Source organism: Hirundo rustica, chromosome 20 (assembly GCF_015227805.2).
Source record: "Hirundo rustica isolate bHirRus1 chromosome 20, bHirRus1.pri.v3, whole genome shotgun sequence".
Classification (NCBI taxonomy): Eukaryota; Metazoa; Chordata; class Aves; order Passeriformes; family Hirundinidae; genus Hirundo; species Hirundo rustica.
Window position 1 is genome coordinate 3231752 of NC_053469.1, and position 22191 is coordinate 3253942.

At 57.5% G+C, this 22191-nt stretch overlaps 1 protein-coding gene across 4 annotated transcripts in view; it reads right to left on the reverse strand.

Annotated features, from left to right (window-relative positions):
* Positions 1-22191, reverse strand: part of RXRA (retinoid X receptor alpha) — a 108992-nt gene that overhangs the window by 36383 nt on the left and 50418 nt on the right. For 3 of the 4 annotated variants that reach the window (XM_040083246.2, XM_040083247.2, XM_040083245.2), the window contains exons 2-4: positions 7110-7375; positions 2367-2517; positions 1465-1644 (exon numbers count right to left, since the gene is read on the reverse strand). In XM_040083246.2, coding sequence (XP_039939180.1) covers positions 1465-1644; positions 2367-2517; positions 7110-7375 — 597 coding nt within the window. Of the gene's footprint in view, positions 1-1464; positions 1645-2366; positions 2518-7109; positions 7376-7490; positions 7648-22191 lie in introns of those variants that run through there. The other variant, XM_040083248.2, reaches the window with a different exon arrangement.

Consider the following 22191-nt stretch of genomic DNA (forward strand, 5'->3'; position numbering starts at 1 on the left):
GGGATGCTCTGTATTTGTCCCGCTGAACACACGGGAGAATTCTTGGCTTCTTTTCGGTCACCTGGCTCAGGTTTTGGACCAGATTTTCCTCATCCCGCTGCACATCTCCCATGGGATCCAGTATTCCCCACTGCTCTGCATCCAGCCCCCACTCCTGCCCTCCATTTCACGGTCTGCTGGGGCGGGAACGTTTGATCTGAGCACCCAAGGGTTAAACTCAGCAGGCCCAGGGAGGTCCCCTGGGTGCCCTGGCAATCCCCCCACACCTCCAGCACAGACAGCTGTGACACTTGGTGACTTTGGTCCTCAGGTAACCCCATAAACTGAGCGTGGCAGGGTTTGCCCAGCACTCAGAGCACCTCCAGCATGGCCTCGTTTAATCAAGGCTCCAGACAGGGCTTAAGTGCTCTTCAAAGGCTCCCAGGCTGGAGCTGTGGGCCAGGGCCAGAGCAGGGCCGGCTTTATCAGCCTGTCAGGGAGGCAAGTGTGGCTCTGGAGATGTAAGGGGAGCGAAAGCAGCACAGAACTGGGGTCACCCTCGCGTCACGTCTGCTAAAAGCCTGTTCTGCCAGCAGATTAGAACAGACGCAGTCAGCATTTAAAAAGATCATTTAGAAGAGGCACTGCCGGGGAAGTTGAGATCCTAAATTTAAATTCCGGTGAGGGAAGAGCTATCTTAAAGAGACCGAATTTCCTCTTCCCAATGAGAAAAAAAAATAAAATGCAGCATTGGATTATGCGGTGAGGGCCTGGCACAGGATGCCCAGAGAAGCTGTGAAGGAGGATGGACTTCATCCCTGGAAGTGTCCAAGGCCAGGCTGGAGTGGAAAGTGTCACTACCCATCACCTAAGCACTGCTCTGGGACTCAGAGAACACAGAACTCTCAAGGTGCAGCGCAAAAGCGAAATATAAACTGAGATTTCTGTCACCACCACGGCAGTGGCAGCCCCTGGCAAGGCTGACACCGCTCTTGGTGTCCGCCTGAGGGAAATGGATCTCCAGAGAATCCTTAAAGTCTCACAGAAGGCCCACACAGCCTTGTGCATCTGTGTGCAAACTCCGAGATAAATGGTGCTGACTTAGAGAGGCCACGGAATAGGACAGACATTGCTGAGAGAAAAACTGAACTAGAAACAAGTTTCAAACGATGACCTTGCAAGCAGACCAGGTACTTTGGAGAAACAGAACTATGAAAGATGCACCGGAGCAAGACCCACGTGGGGTATTTTAATAATGACTGGCCTAGAAGCATTAGCAGCATCGTGTGGCAACAGCTGATAGGCCAAAAACCGCTTATCATGCGCTGTAATTAGGAAACAGTTCGGCTTCTGATTTTGATGGCGTGAGTCGCAGCACCTGTACCACGAGACTGAAAAATCCCATCTCGGGGTCCGAAAAACAGGTTTTCCCTACACCCACCGAAGTTCCCTGCAGCATCCCTGGGTGCTCAGGCCAGCCCTTACCTTCTCTCTTCATGCCCATGGCCAGACACTTCTGGTAGCGGCAGTACTGGCAGCGGTTGCGCTGGCGCTTGTCGATCAGGCAGTCCTTGTTGTCCCTGCACGTGTAGGTCAGGTCCTTCCGCACCGTGCGCTTGAAGAAGCCTTTGCAGCCCTCGCAGCTGTAAACCCCGTAATGTTTACCTGTGGGAGGGATAAAACCCGCGTTCAAAGGCGGCCCCAGCTCCCTTCTCCGCCGGCAGCCCTTCCCAGGGTGTCTCCCAGCTGCGTTTTGGGGGGGGAGCAGGGGTTTCTTGGAGTTGGAGAATGATGGCTTGGCTTCCACAGAATCAGGGCGGCACCCGTGGGTCGCATCCTGCCTTTTCCCCATCCAGGGGCCACACAGCAGGGCTGGGGCAGTGCAGCAGTGTCCCTCTGCAGCCCCGGGAGCTCTCAGAGCTCCCCACAGCAGACACACAACCCAGCCTGCTCTGTACCCTGTTCCCACCCTCCACTTCCAGCCTGGGGCACAGGAAGGGTCCCAAAGAGCTCACAAATGGGCAGCCAGAGCTCTTCTGGAGCAGGATGCTTTTAGAAAAGCAGGAGAATAAAGGGAATTAGCACATCTTTATCTCCCAGGAGCATCTCTTCAATTGGCACTGTGTGACAGTGCGGATCAAAGGATGGGCAGAGGGAGGACACCCCTTGTTTGCCAACAGGGTGAGGATGTGACCCCACTGCTGAACAGCCACCTGGGGTCTCCTGGCTCGGCTCTTCACCCCCAGGCACATCCCTGTCCCTGGAGAGCTCCTGCTGGCACTGCCCGTGCTGCCAGGAGCCAGGGAGCCAACGCCAGCTCTCTGCCAGGGCACCCACACCCCGAGCCCCCTGCCCTGAGCCCCTCCCGGGGCAGGTGCCGGCCTCACCCGAAGATCTGTCCCCGCAGATGGCACATATGTGCTTGGTGAAGGAGGCCATCGTTCCTGAGGGATGTGCTGGCACTTTGAGGACCCCGTTGAGCCCCAGGGGCGGCTTGATGTCTTCTGTGCTGGTGACGGAGTTCATGGGCGAGTTGAGCTGTGGAGGGACAAGCACAGGGCTCAGCTGGCACCAGGGACACGGGGCCGTGTCCCTTGGACACAGGGCAGGAGGGACAAGCAGGGGACGAGCTTCCAGCGAGGCCCAGCACTGCTGAACCAAGAGGATTTGGGCACAGGAGCCCTGAGCCCAAAGGCACGACCCTCACCTGCCCTGGCACAGGAGCTGGGCTGGCTCTGAGTGGGCAGCAGGGTGACACAAGGGGCAGGACACGGCCAGCCCCCCGAGCACGAGCCCTGCCCATGCGAGAAGGGTGTTCTGCCATGATTTAACTGGAAAGCAAGTTCCTCCTGCACTGCCCCAGCACAGCCCCCACAGCCAGGGGTCAGCAGCCAGCCCAGCGTCACAGCAGCACGGCACCCAGGGAAGAGGATCTGCAGCGGGAGAGCTGCAGGCTGGGAGCGAGCCCTGGCATGGATGATGAAGGCCAGGACACTCTCTGCAATTTATAGATATCCCTTCAGCATTATCTCTCCAAAGGAAAGCTTCGTGGCAAACAAACACATCCCAGATGCATCAGGGCCTGGATTCCAGAGCTGGAGTGGGTGGGATGCGTCCCTGCAACTCCCAAATGTCTCTCCTTCCTTCCCTTGGCCCCCAAGAAGCAGAGAATTGGCTGGAACTGGTGCTGGCACCGTGGCACTGCTGTGGAGTGAGGGGCTCCTGGGCTGTCACACTCCTGGGTGCAAAGAGAAACTGAGGCACAGAGCTGGAGGATCTCCGTATGGGGACAAGCTCACCCCGTCCAGGAGGGTCTGGGGGTGATGGGGACCTGGCCTTGGTCAGCTCTGGAAGCAGAGCTGGCTGGGATCACTGTGGGTGTCCCCAAGGGAATCAGCCTGCCAGGGATTGTCACAGAGCCACCCTCCCTCCCTGCCAGCCTCTAAGCCCAGGATGGACGCACAGGCCTGTGCCTCAGTTTGCTGCCTTCCCCGACTCTCACAGAGACCCTCAGCAACTGCACTTGTCACAAATTAACGCAGGGAGGTCCCAGGGCCTGTGATCTGTCAATCAGAGCAGCGCAGTCACTCCTCTGGCTTTCAAGTCTCCAGGCTGGTGGGGAATATTTGGCTGGCAGACACAACTGACAGCCACAAAAACAGAGCCAGGTAAACCCCCCTGGAGAAACGGCATGGATGTGCCCCCCTCTGCCGCCCTGCCCGTGCCAGCTGATGAATCAAAAGCAGCTGGCACCTGGTGCCAGGCAGGGATGTGCTCCTGGCTTTGGCTGCTGTTTGACAGAGCAGAGAGGGGAGGCAGGAGCAGGTCCCCGGGCAGGAGCATCTCTTTTGGAGTCCCACACCATCTCTGTGCTCCCCCTTGGGTGCCAGGTCAGGGTGACCTGCCCCAGGAATTACGACTGGGGAAGTGGAGCCGGTGCCCAGGTGCAGCTGGTGGCGATGGCTTGTGTCGCACTGCCTCCCTGGCTGTGGGATGAAGCCCTCCAGCACCGCTTCCCCCAGCCCCAGCAGCCCACAGAGCCCACCCAAGCAGCCCCCTGAGAACACTGTGGGGACGATGGGCAGAGCCAGACCCACCCAGGAGGGTGGGGGTCCCTCCAACCTCCTCAGCCCGGGGAATCAGCTGCTCAGAGCTGAGTCAGCCCCGGGCTGGGGAGGGGAAAGTCATCGGTTCCTCTCCCAGCACCGGCCCCAAACCTCAGCGGAGCCACCCCGGGGTTCCCACAGCGCCCTGGCGCCTGCCCCGGGAGCACGTGCAGGGAGGGGACAGAGGAGGGGACAGCAGCCCCTGGCCTTGGCACAGCACTTCTGCTCTGGGCCAGCATGGCTCCAGCCCAGCAACGAGGAACACGGGAGGAACCAGGGCTCTGCTTCCCCAGCGACACCAGCACCTCTCGGCTCCGTCCCGTCCCTCCCCAGCTCATGGCACTGAATCCTGGCCCTTCTGGCAAGCAGAGCTTTATTCCTCCTCCTCCTCCCATCCCAAAAAACATCCCAGCCCTTCCCCGCTCCTCCGGGCACCCTCACAAAGAGCATTGTGCAAAGGCAGACGGCGGCTCTGGAAAAGCCTAATCCCAGTCTGATCTCTCCCCAGTCGCCCCCGGGATCCCGAGCTGCTGCCAGCGATGCCTGGGGCTGCTGCTCCACACAGCCCTGCAAACTGCAGGGAAGGTCCTTCCCTCGTAGCTCCTGCTGAAAATCCTGCGCTTTTTCCCCTGTTTTCCCATCATTTTTAGGTAAGAGGGTTTAAGCAATGTGTTAAAAGCCAGTCTGGCTGGGACCCTGCTCAGCACTGCCAGCTCCCCTCATTCCCGGGCCACCTCACCATCCCACGGATGCTGGGATCCCGTGGCAGGATCCCTGCCGCACGCCCCCATTCTGGGGCTGCGTTTGCAAACCCTGCAAGATCCCGGCGAACTCCCAGCGCTGGAGGGAGAGCGCTGGGAGCATCCTCCAGCACCATCCAAGGGCTGCAGGGTCCTCTCCTCTGCAGAGCCAGACGTGGTGAGGTGAACCCCCCGTGTTTTTGGGGAGCCTGGCAGCTCCTCCCCATCCCGGTGGAGCCGGGGCCGAGGGGACCCACCCCGGGGACCTCGCACACCGCGCATCCTTCTGCTCTGCTGCCTCTCAGAGGCGACGAGGCGTGGCCTGATGGCAAGTGGCATCTGCCATCTGATGCAAAGCACCTTCCATCAGTGCCACCCCTGCCCGGCGACGGCGGCCGCACGCCTCATTACCCCGGCGCTCTGCCGGCCGGGCAGGGGGGCTGCGCTCGCCACCGGGCATCGGCCTCGCTGCCCCCCTCATCCTCATCATCATCATCCTCATCAGCATCCTCCCCCCGCACTCTGCCGGCCCAGGTAGGCGCCTCTGCCCGCTGCAGGGACAGGGACAGGGACCTAACGTGGCCAGACAGGGAACAGATGGCAGGAGCCGTTAGGCTGAAGTCCTCCGAGGTGTCATCCCGAGGAAGAACACTTAAAGACAAGTCCCTGAACAAAGGATGGGCGCTCCAAGGGCTGGAGCCAAGGGCTGGAGCCACCAGGAGCTGGAGCCACCAGGAGCTGGAGCCACCAAGAGCTGGAGTCACCAAGAGCTGGAGACACCTGGGCTGGAGCCACCAGGGATGGAGCCACCAGGGATGGAGCCACCAGGGCTGGACCCACCAAGAGCTGGAGCCACCAGGGTTGAAGCCATCATGGCTGGAGCCACCAGGGCTGGAGCCAGCTTGCTCCCAGCACCATCCCACCACACTCTCACTTCCCCTTCTGCCCTGCAGCTCTGCTCCGTTTCGCTTCCCCCGCCCGCCGCTCCCAAACTGCACCTTACAGTCGCCCCTTCCCCGCCGTCTCCCCGGCCTGTGGCTCCCCCCAGGGTTGCCTCACATCCCCCTTTCCCACTCCTTCCCCACCATTCTGGCGCTGGGGCTGCTGATTTCGCTCTGGCTGCCCGTTCCCAGGCACAGTTTCAGTTCCTCTTCCCTGGGCCCTGGGATGGGAGGGGAGGGGACGTGTCCACCCTGCTGCTGTCCCGCAGTGGGGAGCGGGGTGCAGCTCCCTGCTCAGCTCAGGGGGTCACAGGCTGAATCCTGCATGGGAGAAGCTCGTCCAGAGGCAAATCTTACTCCTCTCTGACCAGCACAGGGATGCTGAATGGTGGGGAAGCTGCCTGAGGGTCCCCAGGGATAGCAGCCAGCACAGCCCCGCGTCGTAAAAAACCCCGTTATCTCTGGGAATAAATCGGGCCAATATTTAAAAATAAAGGTGCTGGCAGGTGCTTGAGTCCCGGAGAGGGCCTGGAATAAATAAACTTGCAGCCAGTGGCAGGTGGTGGCCAATTCCTTAATCTGCCCTTTGACTAAACATATCCCGTGCGAGCAGCCAGCAACAGGTGGCAGGGGCTGGCCAGCACCCCGCTCTGGCTATTTTTAAAAAGAGCTTATCTGGCCCTGCTCGGAGATTTTACATAATCTTCAGCCACTGAAGGCCAGCCCTTGCCCTGTGAGGAGAAAGGGGCAGCGGGCAGAGGACCCCTGGGTTTGTACAAGTGATGAGAAAAGGGGAACCGGCCTCGAGCTGCGCCAGCAGAGATTGAGATTGGCTGCTTGGGATAATTTCTCGGTTGGAAGGTTGCCAGGCTGTCCAGGGAAGCGGTGGAACTGCCATCCCTGGAAGTGTTAAAGGTGTGTGGGTGTGGCAATCGGGGACACGGCTTTGTGGTGGGCTTGGATGATCTTAAGAGGGTTTTTCCAACCAAAACCATCCCACAGGGACCGCAGGCTGGCCCTAGAGGGGTTGTGCAGCTTCCCAGGAAGGAGGAGAAGCCCAGACAGTGCCTGGTTGGCTCTGGCTCCTGCCACAGCTACACCTGCCCCCAGGTGACCCAGGCGTGGCCGCTGCTCCCCTTCCACCCCAATCCTGGGGACAACAGCTGATGGACAGCTGTGTCCCAGCTGTGCTGGTCCCTCACATCCCACCCAGGGCAACCCCACGAAGGAGCAGGATGCCTCCAGCTTAGCTTCCTCCTCATGCTTCTGCATTTTGCCTCCCCTTGTCTGGATGAGGAACCCCCCAAAGGGGCAGCAGTGACCCCTCAGCACCGTCCCCTTACCTGTGGGCTGCTGGTGCCGAATCCCAGGCTGGGCGTGGAGGGGACAGACATCGAGTGTGGGCCCATGGGGGAGCTGATGACGGAGAAGGGGGGGCCCATGCCATTGATGGGCGAGCTCAGGGTGCTGATGGGCGAGTGCAGCTGGCCCGGCGAGCCCAGCGAGGAGCCGATGCCCGGCCCGATGGACGGGTGCAAGGACGGCGTGGCCATGGGCCCCCGGCTCGTGGGGGAGTTCAGGGATGTGGAATTCACCTGGTTGGAGAAATCTGCAAGAGAAGGAGGAGAGGGAAAGGGGTTGAGTGAGACAGAGCCCTGAGCTGCAGCGCTCCCCTGAAATTCCCAGGGCGGCTCCGTCTTTCCAAACCACTTCTTCTGGAGTACCTAGGCAGGCATTAGTGCTGAGAGCATTTCCACCTCGCTAAGAACATTTCCACCTCAAGCCAGGCATCAGTGCCCTCCTCCACCTCCCTGACACAGCTCTGAGCATGGCTGCTCCGGCTGATTCCCTCCTGCCGCAGGATAATTTGGATTTATCACCGGGCCAGGAGCGGGGAGAGCAGCACCCACACGCCCTGGAGGCGGCTCGGTGTGCGCATCACTCGTGTGAGGTGTGCGTGCGCCCATCCACAGGGAATGCTGCGCTCTCAGAGGTCGGATTTGAGGATTTTGGAGGTGTTTTCCAGTGTGAATGACTCCGTGACTCTGGAGCAGCGCTGCAGGCAGCGGGACGGGCTGTGTCGGCCTGTCCCGGGGGAGCGGAGCAGGGGGGCGGGAAGGGGGGAGATTATAAATAGACTCCAGTTCTCCCAAGAGGAGACACGGAGCCATTCCTGGCACATTTCCTCCTCATCCTGTCACGCTGCTTGCAAAACAATCCCCAGCGAGGAAGGGGCTGGCTCTGGCCCCTAGGGAGGAGAGGGCGGAAGGCAGCGGGGATTGGGGGGGGCAGCATGGGCAGGGCTCCCCCAAAAACCCAGCCGGACCCACACCGGGGATCCAGAGGCAGGGGAGCACCAGCACAGCCCCTTGGGTGCTCGTGGTGGCCCTGCCTTTGGCTGCAGACCCCAAAGCCAGCCAAAGTCCGGGAAATTCTGTTCTCAGCCGCCTGCATCCCGTCAGGATCAGCTGCGTCCACAGGATTTTGGAGCAATTAGCACTGTGTGAATGTCACACAGTGGGAAACACTGAACCCACAGCAGCCTTCCCTGGAGCTCCATCCCCGATCCTGGTGGGGAAACCCCAGCGGGAGGAAGAGGAGGTTGAGCAGGGCAGCGATGCTGCTCTCGCAAAGATGTGGGACCAGCATCCCACTGCTGCTTCCAGAACCCCACTGCTGGACCCAGAACCCCATTACTGCACCCAGAATCCCATCACTGTATCCAGAGTCTCATTTATACCTCCAGAATCCCATCACTGCATCCACAGTCCCATCACTGCATCCACAGTCCCATCACTGCATCCAGAGCCCCACAGCTGCCTCCAAAACTCCACTGCTACATCCAGAGTCCTGCTGCTGTCTCCGGCACCCCACTGCTGCTCCCAGAATGCCATCACTGTCCCCAGAACCCCACTGCCGCCCCCAGAGTCCCCAGCACCCCACAGGCGCTCCTGTCCCCGGGGCTGGCGCGGCCCCAGGATGTTGACACAAACCAAGCGCCGGCCACGTCGTCACCCACAGCTGAGTGACCCCAGGGAGGCACAACAGGAACCCCAGGAAATTCCTGCAGGATCCCAGGGCTGCTCCTGGGGTTTGGGACAAGCAATTCCCAGCTCTCTGGTTTTGGTGTCTTTAGAGAGCCTCCAGTGCCACCCAGGAGCTCCTTCTGGAGCAGGAGCCCACAAACAGCCCGGGGGATGGAGGGACACCTTCCAAGGATGGAGGGAGACCTTCCAAGGATGGAGGGACACCTTGCAAGGATGGAGGGACACCTTCCAAGGATGGAGGGACACCTTCCAAGGATGGAGAGAGACCTTCCAAGGATGGAGGGACACCTTCCAAGGATGGAGGGACACCTTCCAAGGATGGAGGGACACCTTCCAAGGATGCAGCAAATCCAGGGAAAACGGGCCCTTGAGCTGTGCAGAGGGAAGGCAGCAGAGCACAGTCCTTGCCATGAAAAGATCCGGAATATTTAAGGCAGGAGAGGTCACAGGAGGGTCACTGGCCACTGGCCTGCGCCTACCCCAGCACATCAGGAAGCAAAGCAGTGTGGGGCCGGCACCTCTCCCGAAATCCCAAATCCTGGGTGCCTCAGGAGCTCCCTGCACACCCCACGTCACCACATCAGCTCCCCTCAGCCACCCTGCTCCCAAAACAATCATAAAAATGTGATCCCAGCAAGGACCTGGCAGGTAAAAACAAAATGAGGAGAGAGGAGAGGAGAGGAGAGGAGAGGAGAGGAGAGGAGAGGAGAGGAGAGGAGAGGAGAGGAGAGGAGAGGAGAGGAGAGGAGAGTAGAGGAGAGGAGAGGAGAGGAGAGGAGAGGAGAGGAGAGGAGAGGAGAGGAGAGGAGAGGAGAGGAGAGGAGAGGAGAGGAGAGGAGAGGAGAGGAGAGGAGAGAGGAGAGGAGAGGAGAGGAGAGGAGAGGAGAGGAGAGGAGAGGAGAGGAGAGGAGAGGAGAGGAGAGGAGAGGAGAGGAGAGGAGAGGAGAGGAGAGGAGAGGAGAGGAGAGGAGAGGAGAGGAGGGATAAGGGTGTGTGGAACGGGGAGATGTGTAGGCACGGCCACATTTGGGTGTGTTTACACCCAAACCCTTTGGCCACACACTGGGAAATGTGACCCAGACCAGGATTTTTGCAGAGCATCAGGACTCAAAAGTTCCAAGCAGCTTCTTGGACACTGGGAGGTTTCCACTCGTCATCCAAACACTCCCTGCTCCAAAACCCTGCTGGGAGAGCAGCAGCAATGGCAAACATTTACATCCAGCAAGCAAATACGGTTTTTTAAACTTAGCAAAATCAAGAGTCCACTTGAGGCAACTTAGTCCAGATGCTGCCAGTCCCTGGCAGGAGGGAATTGGGAGTTTGGGGAAAATATAACTTGAGGTGGAGAGGTGGGCATCAGGAGTGGGATCTGAGGAGTCTGCCCTCCTCTCCATCACAAGTATCCTAAAGGACCCTGACTGTAAAAAGAATGCTACCAAAAAAGATAAATTTAAAACAGAAAAAAAAGCCTAGATTGAGGAAATATCCTTAATAGACATAAATAAATTCCCAAACTGAGGAGCAAACTTGGACTGCAGCAAGCAGAGGAGGCATTACCCCGAAGACATTTTCAGCTCAAGCAGTGTGAGACTGTTCCTTCTTCCTCGAGGAGTTCTGCCATTTAAAGCTGCTGTGTGTGACTGTCTCTTGACCAAAATAAACTCTGTGCCTGCTTCTAAATTAAAAAAAAAAAAAATAGGGACAAAAAAAAAAAGTTCTGAAAGCACTTCCCCTCTGTCACACCCATCAAGTGCAGCTATTTTCTGTGTGTGTCCTTTGTTTTAGCACAACGACCTCAGTCTATCCCCGAAGATGCCCCATGGCAGTTGGGAGATCAGAAACCAGAGCTCGTCAGCAGCTGAAGAATTTGCAGTGAAGCTCTTTTTCTCCCTCCAAACTACGAGCCAGCCAGCCACAGAGCTTGGAAGGGATATTTTTTCCCAAGGAATAGGACATTTAGGGCAGAGCCACATGATCCATGTGCAAGGGATGGCTGCAAGGAGCCCTGGGAGCGCTGCCACACCAGCAATCATCCCCTGGACACCAGTCCCAGCCTGAGTGTTGTGTTTCTGGTGCTCATCCCTCTCCCTCAGCAGATCCCAGCCTTTCCAAGATCTCCTCGGGATGGATTCCCACCCCACAGAGGTTTTTAGCAGCCCCAAAAGCAGACGCTGATGGCACAAGAAGGGCACAGACTGATGTCACCTTCACCCAAGTCACACGGCAAACTGGAGCCAAAGCTGGGAACGCATCCTGGCACTTCCAAAATCCGGGGCAGCATCTCAGCTGCTGGATCACCCCTCCCTCAGACAGCACTCTCCTGGCATTACCATAATCATAGAGCAAGAATATTATTGCTAATTTTCAGTAACAGAAGAAAAAAAAATCCTCATAAAACATCTGTACCCAACGCCCGTGGGCAGCTCCACCGCTCTTTTCCAGGCCCTTGGCATTCAGCACAAAGCTTGGACCAGCCAACATCCATGGCTGGATGCACCCCAGATGGGCAGGTGAGACCCTCCAGGAACACCTGGAATGCCACCACCTTTCCCTGTGGCATTTTGTCACCCGGTGTCACTCCGAGTGCTGTTGCCTGGCCACGGCTCGTCTGCAGCAGCTGAAGCAGCTTTTGCTGATCCAGCGCTACCACCAAAGGCTGTGATTTTAACATCTCTAGACCACAAAATGTCCCAGAGCAGAAACAATTCCAACGTGCAGAGGTGCTTTTTTTCCCCCCAGGATAGCACATTCGTACCGGAATAAAGGGTACCAGCATAAGCTTTCACCAGAATAATCTTCATTTATGCCTAAGAGGCTTTGCCAGTAAAACTACAGTGACCTAGCTCTGCTGGAAAACCTTTTCTGGCCTATCCTGGGAGTTTGCTCAGCAGCTCGGGGGCTCAGCACTCGCATCTGAAAGAGGGGAAGTTAAAAAAAAAAACCAACATTATTTCAAGGCTCAAACTGACTCCGTGAGCTGTGCTCTTCTGCAGCTGAGGAGAGCTGCTCACCTCGGATACAAAGCACAGCCAACCCACTGGGATCAGAGGGGTTTGCAGCACCCCAGGGCTCGGGGAGTTGTCACTGTAGGACCAACCCAAGAGCTTTGTCCCTGACACCAGCTGACATTTGGGAAGTCACTCACAACCCCCAGCTTCTGCTTTTTTTTTTTTTTTTTTTTTTTTTTTCCCTCAGCCCCTTTTCCTCCTTAATCAGAAAGCAAATCGACTCTGGGTATTAAACAGCAGGAAGTTCTAAACTTGGGTTGCCACTCCCTTCCCTCAGTCAGCCCTTGGTGTTAGGGCTGTGCAGGGCCAGCAGCACGGATCAGGCTCCTGCCAACATCCTCCTCCTCCTCCTCTGCTCTCCAGCATCGCTTTGGGGCTGCCCAGGTTCCAAATCCTCACCCCAAAAAGGATGTGGATCAGGTAAAGGCAGCGCCCCGTGCCCCTTCCTGGGTGACCCTGCACCAAAATGAACTCGGCGGTGAAAATCCGCGTCCTTTGGCCTTCCTCCCTCAAAAGCAGTTCGGGAATCTCACGTGCTTTCCAGACAAGGAATCTCAAATGATGGAGGTTTCCTTTTTCCTCTTCTCTCTCCTTCCTCACAGCAGACCAGGGGATGAGTGGCAAACAGCAGGAGAACAGCGGGATCCGGGCAGGACGGTGGTTTTCACGTGAGGATTGCCATGGTAATGCTGTGACCACAAGAGGTCAGGTCCTCACTTTTGTCCTGATCACAAACTCGGGGATGAATTCCAAGAGCCCCTGGCCTACAATCTTGAGTAAGTTTGCTCCCAACTGACAGCAGCACAGCTGAGAACCGAAGGGAGGATGGAGCAAGAGCCGCCTCTTCCCCTTCCCACGGCGGCTGCTGCCATGGGCCAGCGGTGCCTGACTTGGGCACACTCAGTGACCTGAGCCTGCAGGGTGGCTGTTATCCCAAAAACTCATCCATGGAGCCAAGAAATAAGCGGCAGCGTGTGGCAGATCCATGGAATTCAGCTGCATTTAAAGCACCTTGCCCAGTGAGGACAGGTGACTGATCCTGTCAGACCACCTGGGTCCCGAGCACACGGGGAACCCCTGGGAATGGGCACCCCGAGGTGGCACAAGATGCAGCTGTGTTTCATCCATAAACCCCTTCTGAGTATCTTTTCCACAGCTACAGGCAAAGGGATGCAGGACCGTGGGAATGCAGCGTGATCAAGCGTGTTGAGCAGCTCTGATTTCACCAAAAAGTAACTGGATTGTTCTTTTTATATTTCTGGACTTGAGTAGAAAGACAAACCTGAGAACATCCCCCTGAGGACCCCCCAAACCCTGCACACGGGGCAGCATGCAGAAATGTGTCTGTCTGCAGGCATTTCAAAACCACCACGAGCAGCTTCTCTTTGGGAATCTGCTCCGAGATTCGGGACAGTTTCTCCAGCCACACTCCGAACCTTCCCCAGGTGATGCCGCGGTGGCTCAAGCTGCTCGAGGACAGTGAGGAACTCAGTTTTCAGCTGCAATCTGCACAGGGTGGGTTCCCCCTCCCAGCAGGTTTCACTTTGACCAAACTAAAACCTCAAAGCCACAGAGTTTCTCACCTCTGGCTCTGCGCTCTCCCCAAAACCTTCCCGCAGCTCTGCTCAGCTCCTCCGCCGAGGCCAGACAGCAGCAGAGCCGCTTTTTGGGGTTTCAGTGCAGCAGCAGGGCTTTTCCTCAGCTGGAGAAATTCCACAGCATCCCTCTGCGTGCTGCCAGGCATTGGTGCTGCCTCCTGCCAGCGTTTCGCCTGATGCATTGATGGGCTCTGGCACCCACGAGCGGCTTTGCCACCGCACTCTGCACGCCAGCCTGTCCCTCCCCGGCCAGAATCCCTGCTTAGAACTCAGGAAAGCTCTGCTCTCTTCCCACAAGGTGCAAAAGCATCTCACTGCTCAGCCATGGGGGCTCCCCAAAGCGGGGGTCACCCCAAACCTGGCAGCAGCATCCCTGTCCCACAGCTGGGTCACCTCTGTCCCGGCAGCTCCAGCGCCAGTTCTTCCTCTCTATCCTGTTTTATTTTCTCCACTTTTTGGCAACCTGGCTCAAAGTGGTAGACACCCACCCCTACCTCACCCCATCACCTGCTGGACCCTGGGTGCCCAGGGGTCTGGAGAGGCCCCACCACAGGATGCACACCAGAAATGGGACAGCTGCTGATGCTTCAGAGGGGCAGGAGGGGGAGGAGGGGGCACACTGACCCCATGCAGGGCTGACCAAGTGTGCTCAGCATCAGCACAGGGGTTTATTTTGGACTTCTGCCTCTTAAAACCCCATCCCACCCTCTCAGGAGCCAGCTAAAATCACTCCTTGCTCCTGGAGCAGTGGCAGAGCTGGCAGCCTGCAGGGGCCACCCCATCCCCGAGGGGGAAGGATTGAAAAGGGGAATTTTCCAGAAGCTGCTGTCCCCACGAGCTGCCATGCCAGCAATGGAAACGCCTCTTCCTCCTGCACTCTTGGCTTCCCGGCCCGCATGGACCCCATCCCAAACCATCCCCCCACCCCAAACCACCTCCCCAGCCTTGTGCCAGGCAGAGAGGGGCAGGCAGAGAAGGGAAAAGCGGGAAGGGTGAGGAGCAGGCCATATGGGAGGCGTGAGCAGAGCAGGGAAGCCCAGGGGGAAGGGAACGGGCGGCTCTCCCCCACCCTGGCAGCGGGGGGAGGAGGAGGAGGGTGCACCCAGGCAAACAAGGATTCTGCTGATAAAGCAAATGTGACTCAATCACACGCTTGTGCAAAGATGTCACAACAGCGCTGAGAAATTACAGGCTCCCGTTTCATCCCTCAAGGGCCGGCTCTCACAATGCTCTCTGTTCTGCAGTCAGTGCCCCTAATTTACTGGCTGGGAACCCGCTGCAGCTCCAGCCCATAATAGGGGCAGTGTGCTGCTGCTGCCAGGGGTGGCTGAGGAAGGGCTCGACGTGGCAGCTCTGCAGAGCCCTTTGCAGAAGTAGCTCAGAGCGGGGCTGTCCCCTCCTGGAGTTTTTTGGGGTGTGGGACAGGGGGCTGATGCCCCCCTGACCCAGCTCTGTGCCCCAGATCTGGCGGGGTTGGGATTTCCCAGGCAAACCCAGCTTGGGGTTGCGTCTCTCCCACTTCTGGGGTGTCCTCACCCTAAAAGGGAGGTTTGGGGGACCCCACTGCCGAGGGACAAGGGCTCAGCCACCACTGCTGCAACTGTCCCCTGCCAGCAACCTCCCCCAAACACAGCACGGCCATGCCAAGAGGTGACTGGACCTGCTGGTCCCTTTCCAGCTTCCAAACTGCAGCAGGGAAGCCAAACCAGCAGGAGATGATGCCAGCGGAGGAGACGTTCCCGCTGCTCTGCAGAAACACCGGGCTGCTCCCAGGGATTCTTCCCTGATGGGCATCACCCGTGTGGTGACGGTGGCACACAGGGACATCCCCAAGTCTGCCCATCCTGCCCAGGGGGCTCTGCTCGGAGCTCCTCATCCTCCCTGCAGCCGCCGACCTCGGCAGCCCGCCCGGCCCCATCCCAGTCCCCGAAAAGAGCACGGTGAGAGCTAAAGCACAGTGGTCCCGCAGGTTGCTGGAGCTCATTATGGCCTTTTAATTACATTCAATTGCAAGTTTATGGGCTTACGGGCAAATTGGAAGTGATCTAATTGCCCTTGAGGGGGTGCTGGGCTCTGAGCTATGAAAATCCAAGCAGGATCCAGTGAGAAGCGCGGGGAGCTCGGAAGCTTTAGGCTCATTCCAGCGGGAAGAGGAGAAGCTTCCACTTTCCTCTCACGCTGGAGATACCCCAGGACATCCCAGTAACGAGCCACACACGTGGCCTGTGCTGGGCCCAGCAGAGAACCCAGATCAGGCACTGCCCCAGTTCATCCCGACCACTGTCCCCAACACCTGGGGACATCCCAAGTGCTGCAGGGCTCAGCGAGGAGGGATGTGGAGAGCGGATGGGGCTCAGACCTGGAGCCAAACTCCCCACTCCTGTGGAACCTGCTCCCTTGAGCTCTGGAATATCCCTCTGCAAAGCAGGCAGGGCAAGAAGCAGCCAAAAGGACACTGAGTGCTCTGGGAAACAGGAGCTGCCAACCCTCAGCTTCCCGTGTTCTCCCTCCGGCCAATCTGGGATGAGCCAAATCCTAAAGACGAGGAGCAGAGCAGCCCAGCAGCTCTCCCAGCCACTGGCTTTGAGATCCATGAGCTAAAACATGTTGCTCATTTGTTAAAGAGCCCCGGAGGCGCAGGATGCGCTGCATCCACCCTCGCTCTGCTGATTTTGGGGACTGGCAGGAGGGACAGCACCTCCCCGTCACCTTCTGCTCCCACCTGAGCTCAGCACGGAGAGCAGCCATCAGCCCACACGGCTTTTAGAGATCCTACAGGATGGACCAAGCTCCGTGCCCGGGTCTGAGCCAGCAGCGGGAGACGAGAGGAAGAGGAGGAGGAGGAGGAAGACACAGCCATGAATTGTGGATCCCTGCCTCCTCCTTCCTCCCAGGAACAACGGCCCACAAAGCACCAGGCGGGCGGATTATATCGCGGTGCTGTGCGTGCACATTAATCCAGATTTGAGATAATTACAGTCATTCACTTGGCATAATGGGCTTTAATTGATCCAGCGGGGCCTGGGCCGGTGCTCACGGCCGGTGTGCAGCTGGCAGCCCAAGACACCAAAGCTGCAAAGACACTGCCCAGCAAAACCAACGCCAGTTCCTGGTTTTCCAGAAAGACAGCCGTGGTGGTTTTCCTTAGGGGGTGCTGGAGGATGGCAAGGCCATGCGGATTTTTTTTTTTTCCATTCCTCAGCTGAGACCCAGCAAGCCTGGCATGGGCATGGAGGTGTCACCTGGAGCATCCAAATGGGATGAGCCACCTGTCCTGAGGGTTTCACTGCTGGGAACTGGGCAAGGGCAGCCCTTGGAAATGCTCTTTTCCAAGTCTCCCTGGAGAACCATGCCTGGTGGGAAGCTGGTCAACAGATCCCTGAAAATCCCTTCCCAGCAGCATTTTTGTGTTTTAACGGTCACAGAGCTGGAAATCCTGATGGGGAACAGAACCCAGGGTCCCAAAACAGCCATCCCTTCCCACCTCAGCTCCTCCTCCACATCTCCACCGATGACTGGAGAACCCTCTGGAGTGGCCAGTTCCCTCAGAGACAAAGCAGCCACTCTGTGACCCTCAGCTGTAGGTCCAGGAGGAAGAAGAAGTCTGAGAACTGGGTGCTACACAGGAAGGTGTGTGACAAGACAGCGAAGGCAGAGTCAGACCCCCTTCCAAAAAACCAAATTCCCCCTGGAAACCAGATGCCATGAACTTTTTTTCCACGAGTACGAAGCTGCCTTTGGTTTTATGTGACCTGCTGAGGATCAGTAACACGTTTTGGGCAGGAGGGGAGGTTTGAGCCCCCTCAACTCCAGCTGTGTGGCCGGAGGGATGGGCAGGCACGCTGGGTGGGTTGTTCCCTCTTCCCAGGCCAGAGAGGAGGCTTGGGAAAGCTTTTCCCTCCCTCCCTCAGGCAGGCAGCAGCAAGGGATGGGCTGCCTGCAAGCTGCCTTTGGGTTTAAGTTTCTGGTTCGAGTCCAAAGCTAATTAGGCTGCGCCAAGTCCAATCAGATAGCCTCAGCTAATTGAGCTCGGCACGGACGGGTCAATGTCCGGCGGGGCTCGGCGTTCCAGGAGCTCTGGCAGCCCACAGATAACTGCCAGGGCCTGGGAAGGGGAAGGACCCCTCACAAAAATGTTCCCTTCGTGTTCAGGCAGCGTTCCCCTGCCAGAGCTGAGCACAGCCCCGGGTTAACCCTTCAGGCACCGCCAGCATCGTCATCCAACCCCAAGGGATGGAGAGGAGCCAAAGGCAATGCTGGGCAGGGGAAAAAGGGACTGAGGGGGGCATGAAATAGAGTGACTGCAGCAGGCTTTGGTGTCACCTCTCCTGGTGTCACCCCAACAACAGGCACGCAGTGAGCCACGGCACAGACTGCACAGCAAGGTGAATCCCAGGCACACAGCTCCTGGAAATGTGACACTAGGGATGCTGTGCTCCCAGTGCTCCTCCAAAGCTGGGTTAGATGTGTCTGCACCAGGCTGCAGCCTCCAGGCCAGGACAGAGGGGTTTGTCCGAGCTCTGGGGGACAGTGGGGCTGTGGGACGGGGTCAGCAGCACTTCCCAGATGTGCCTGGGCATTGCAGCAGTCAGGGGAGCAGGACTGCAGGGCAGCCAAGCTCTGGGAGCAGGGAGAGCATGAGAAAGACGAGGGATTTTCAAGACGGCTCCAACAAGCCCTGCTTCTCAGCCCTGCCGAGCAGATCCCCCAGCTCCCAAGTCTTAGGGCAGATTCTAGCCAGGAAAACAACAACATCCAGCTTCCCAGAAACCACAGAGTTCCTTTTTTCCTCTAACCCTGCCTGGATTTCCAGGCTGAGCACCATCCAGCGGGGCAGGAAGATGGCAGCCTCGATCCCTGCGCCGGGAACACCGAGAGAATCCCCACATCCTCCACCTCCAGCTGCTGGGAAAGGCTGCTCCTCTTCAGCTGACAAATGGATGAGACGTTTCATTAATAAACCCCAGCTTCTCCTCACACTTCTGATTACAATCTCTCTGTTTGGATCCGTGCTCATGTTACACGTTCGTCTCAATTATATATTCCCTTCCCCTTAAATCCCCACTTATCTCCTTCACCACGTAAATCACAGAGTGGGCTCTGGTTTGGTTGGGATTTTTGTTGGGTTTCTTTTTTTTTGCCTGCCTAACTTTCCCTGCCTCCAACAGCGCCTAGAAAATAAACAGGAATTTAAACTGCAGCATGTCCTGGCAGAATCTGATCTCATCTTCCAGCAAAGCCATCCAAGGAGGGTGACACTGGTCACCACCACTTGCTTCCAGCCTCACCGTGTTCACAAAGCACTTTTATTTATTTTTGGCCCAGCCAAATCCTTACTGGGGCATCCCTGGGAATATCTTCCCCCCACAAATCCCTTGTTCCAGCTGGAGCAGAACATGAGACCGAAGCAGCAGCACGGGGCCAGCCCAGCCTGGCTCCCCCTGCACTGCCCCACATCCCTCTGGCAATTAAGGCAATTGCTTGCATGGAAACCTAATTATATCAGGGAAGCATTTAGTAATTTTTAACTGTTGGGCTGGTGGCTCAGCTCCCTCCCCCCCCCTGCATTCCAGCAGCGCCGGGCAGGAGTCGCAGCATTGGATTCTCTCCCTCCTGCACCACTGCTTTAAAGAGCCAGGAAGAGGAGCAAGGTGGTGTGATGGGCTCACTTGGTGGCCCTGGAGACCTTGGATGAGTTGGAGAGTTTCCAGCAGCTTGCCTGCGTGGTTGGCATGGGATGATGGCTGGGAATGCCCAGCCCTGGCATGTGGAGGTCACTTGGTGCCACTGTGAGGGATGCTCCAAGGTCCCCTGGAGCAGGGGCTCAGCCATCTCTGATGAGAATTCAACACTTCAACCACGAGGTTTTGGGCACCCTCGGTCTGTCTCCATCCTCCACTCTTGTGCACAAAACTTGACTTGGTGAGAGCAGAGCACAGGCACCACTACACCAAGCCCCACCAGGTACCCAAAATACCAGTCCCAGGAGCAGCTTGGCCCTGTCTGTCCATAGGCAGCAGAGCAGGAGCCCACCATGGATTGAGTTCCACCAAGGACTGAGTTCCACCAAGGATTGAGTTCCACCATGGATTGAGTTCCCCCACAGATTGAGTTCCACCACAGACTGAGTTCCCCCATGGATTGAGTTCTACCATGGATTGAATTCCACCATGGATTGAGTTCCTCCATGGATTGAGTTCTACCATGGATTGAGTTCCTCCATGGATTGAGTTCCACCGTAGATTGAGTTCTACCATGGATTGAGTGCACCATGGATTGAGTTCTACCACAGATTCAGTTCTACCACGGATTGAGTTCCACCACAGATTAAGTTCACCATGGATTGAGTTCCACCATGGATTGAGTTCCACCACAGACTGAGTTCCACCATGGATTGAGTTCCACCACAGACTGAGTTCCACCATGGGGAGCTGTGAGCCATGGAGAGCATCACAGGGCCCTCACGCTGGATCATCTCCGTGGGCACACCCAGTTCACTCAGGGAGGACCATGAGGCTCTCCCAGCCCAGCCCTGACCCCCCAGTTCCCCATTCCCAGCCCTGGAAAGGCCGGCGGTGCCTTTAAGAGGCCTGAGGGGAATGTGATGGCCGCTTTTCCGAAGGCCCATTAATTTGCCAGCGTCACATGCTCCGCAGCTGCAGCCTGGCAGTGATTTATACTCCTCTGAAGTTCATCAGAGGGAAAAGTACTTCCCAGGCACAGCCTATCCCTCTTCCCTTCTCTGCTCCTCTCCGGTGCGAGCCTCCCGTGTCCAGAGCCCGGCGAAAATCCCGCGGCCCCATCCATCACCCCGAGTGTCACCCCCTGCCCTCGCCACCCAGCCCAGGCACTCCCCTTCTCCCCGGCATCTGCCAGCAAAAGAAAACTTCCTCTGCCTCCCTCGCCTCCGTGACCCACCGATGAGAAAGTCATTAATTAATAAGGGGCAGCGCTGCTCCGGCTCCTCTGCGGCCTGTGGAGCCCCCTCCTCCCCATCCCCAGGCCCTGTAGCCAAAATAAACGTCAGGGAGGAGGCGGGCGTCCCCTCCTCCTGCCGTCCTCCGGGGAGGTTCAAAAGTTCAAGATTTTCACATTTCCCTAACGTTATTTCAGGAAATTGCTGGAGAAAGGAAAGCCGGCGCTGCCGAAAAAGCGATCCGCGGGTGGATCCAATAACACACAGAATCCAGAGGCAGGGCTGGGTGCGTGCCAGGCGCGGTTCAGAGGGAGCCCCATCCCCAGCCTGAACGCTTGTTTTTTTGGAGCATCTTTGCACACTGCTGGCTTTCACTGGGTTTGTCCTAAAGCAAAGCCACAGCCACTCCAAAGCAGCCCCAGAGGGGGCACACACCGGGACAAGCTGCCACAAGGTCACTCCCCAGAGCCAGGATGCTCAGAGCACCAGCACTTACCAAATTCTAGCAGCTGGTGTGGAGGTGATGCTGCCAAGCTGGTTCAAAGCACCCCCAAGAGCACCCCTCAGTGTAGAGAATATGGGTGCCACGGTCCTGGGTCGCCAAGGAATGACAGCTTGGCCCCAGATCTGAGCAGGGCTCCCCACAAGCACTGCCCTGACGTGTGTTTGGGTTCCCTCCTTCCTTCCTCTCAAAACCCCTCGGATCTCACATCTGGACAAACCTCAAACGCCACCTGAGTCGCAGCTAGGTTCGCATCTAAACCGGGCTCAGCGACAGCTTTCACTGCAGGATGGTGGGAAAGGTTCGCAAAGCTACCGAGACTCCTGGCAAACCTGAATTTGGGGTTACAATGAAACGCGAAACTCGGCTGCTTTCATGTGGTTTGGGGTTTTCTCTTGCAAAACATTCGGCGCAGCAGCTCCGGGGCGAGAGCGCGACAGCCGAGCGCACCGCAGCGTGTCCGCAGGAGCCAGGGATTCGGATACACCCCGGCAGCGCTCCCTGGCAAATGATTAACCGGGATTGGGAGCCACCTCATTAGCCTGGGGGCTGGAGCAGTGCCACCAGCACTGGGCAGAGCTCTCGGCACTGGCAGGGACCCAAGGAGGGGAGGCTGCCTTGCACCGGCGCGGCTCCGGTGGATCCGTGGTTGTGGAAGAGCCTGGACGTGCCACAGCACGTGGAATTGTGCCTCAAGCAGGTTCTGGGAGCAAGAGATCCCAGCCATGGTGTTCCTGAGGGCCATCTCATCCCAGGAGGACAATGCACACCTTTTCCCTGCCCAGCTGATGGCAAAGAGGGGGTGGAAATCCTTCACGCCCCGGTGTTGCTTCACTCCATCCTGGCAGCGAGGGGGTGGGATTGGTTTGTTCTGGGATTTATGAACTTTGAGGAGTTCTTGGGGTGCTCGGAGTGGGAGCTTTTGCTTTGAGCCCACTTTGTCCAACCGGTCCCACTAGTTACAACTGGAAAGTGGTGATGGAGACACTGCCTTGGAAAGGAGCAGTGTGAGTATCCCAGATCACTGACTTCCTGGGAGGAACAGGAGTTCTTTCCAGGTATTCATCCCCCTTAGCCTCCATTAACCCCTCGCTCTCCAACAGCTCCTCAAGGTCTGGGTGTCACCCAGGCCACCACAGGCAGGGAAGAACCACAACGGATCAAGATCTGCATTTTCCACCCATCCCTGAGGCTCTTCATGGCTGTGACAGAGCTCCAGGCACCAGGCACTGCTTCCCAGAGAAACCACATCCCAAAGGAGGGAGCGGGACACCCAGCCAGCTCAACGAGAACCCAGGGCTGATTAAGGAAGTTTATACTAATTAGAGAAATGTGTTAATACCCTGGGAAAGCC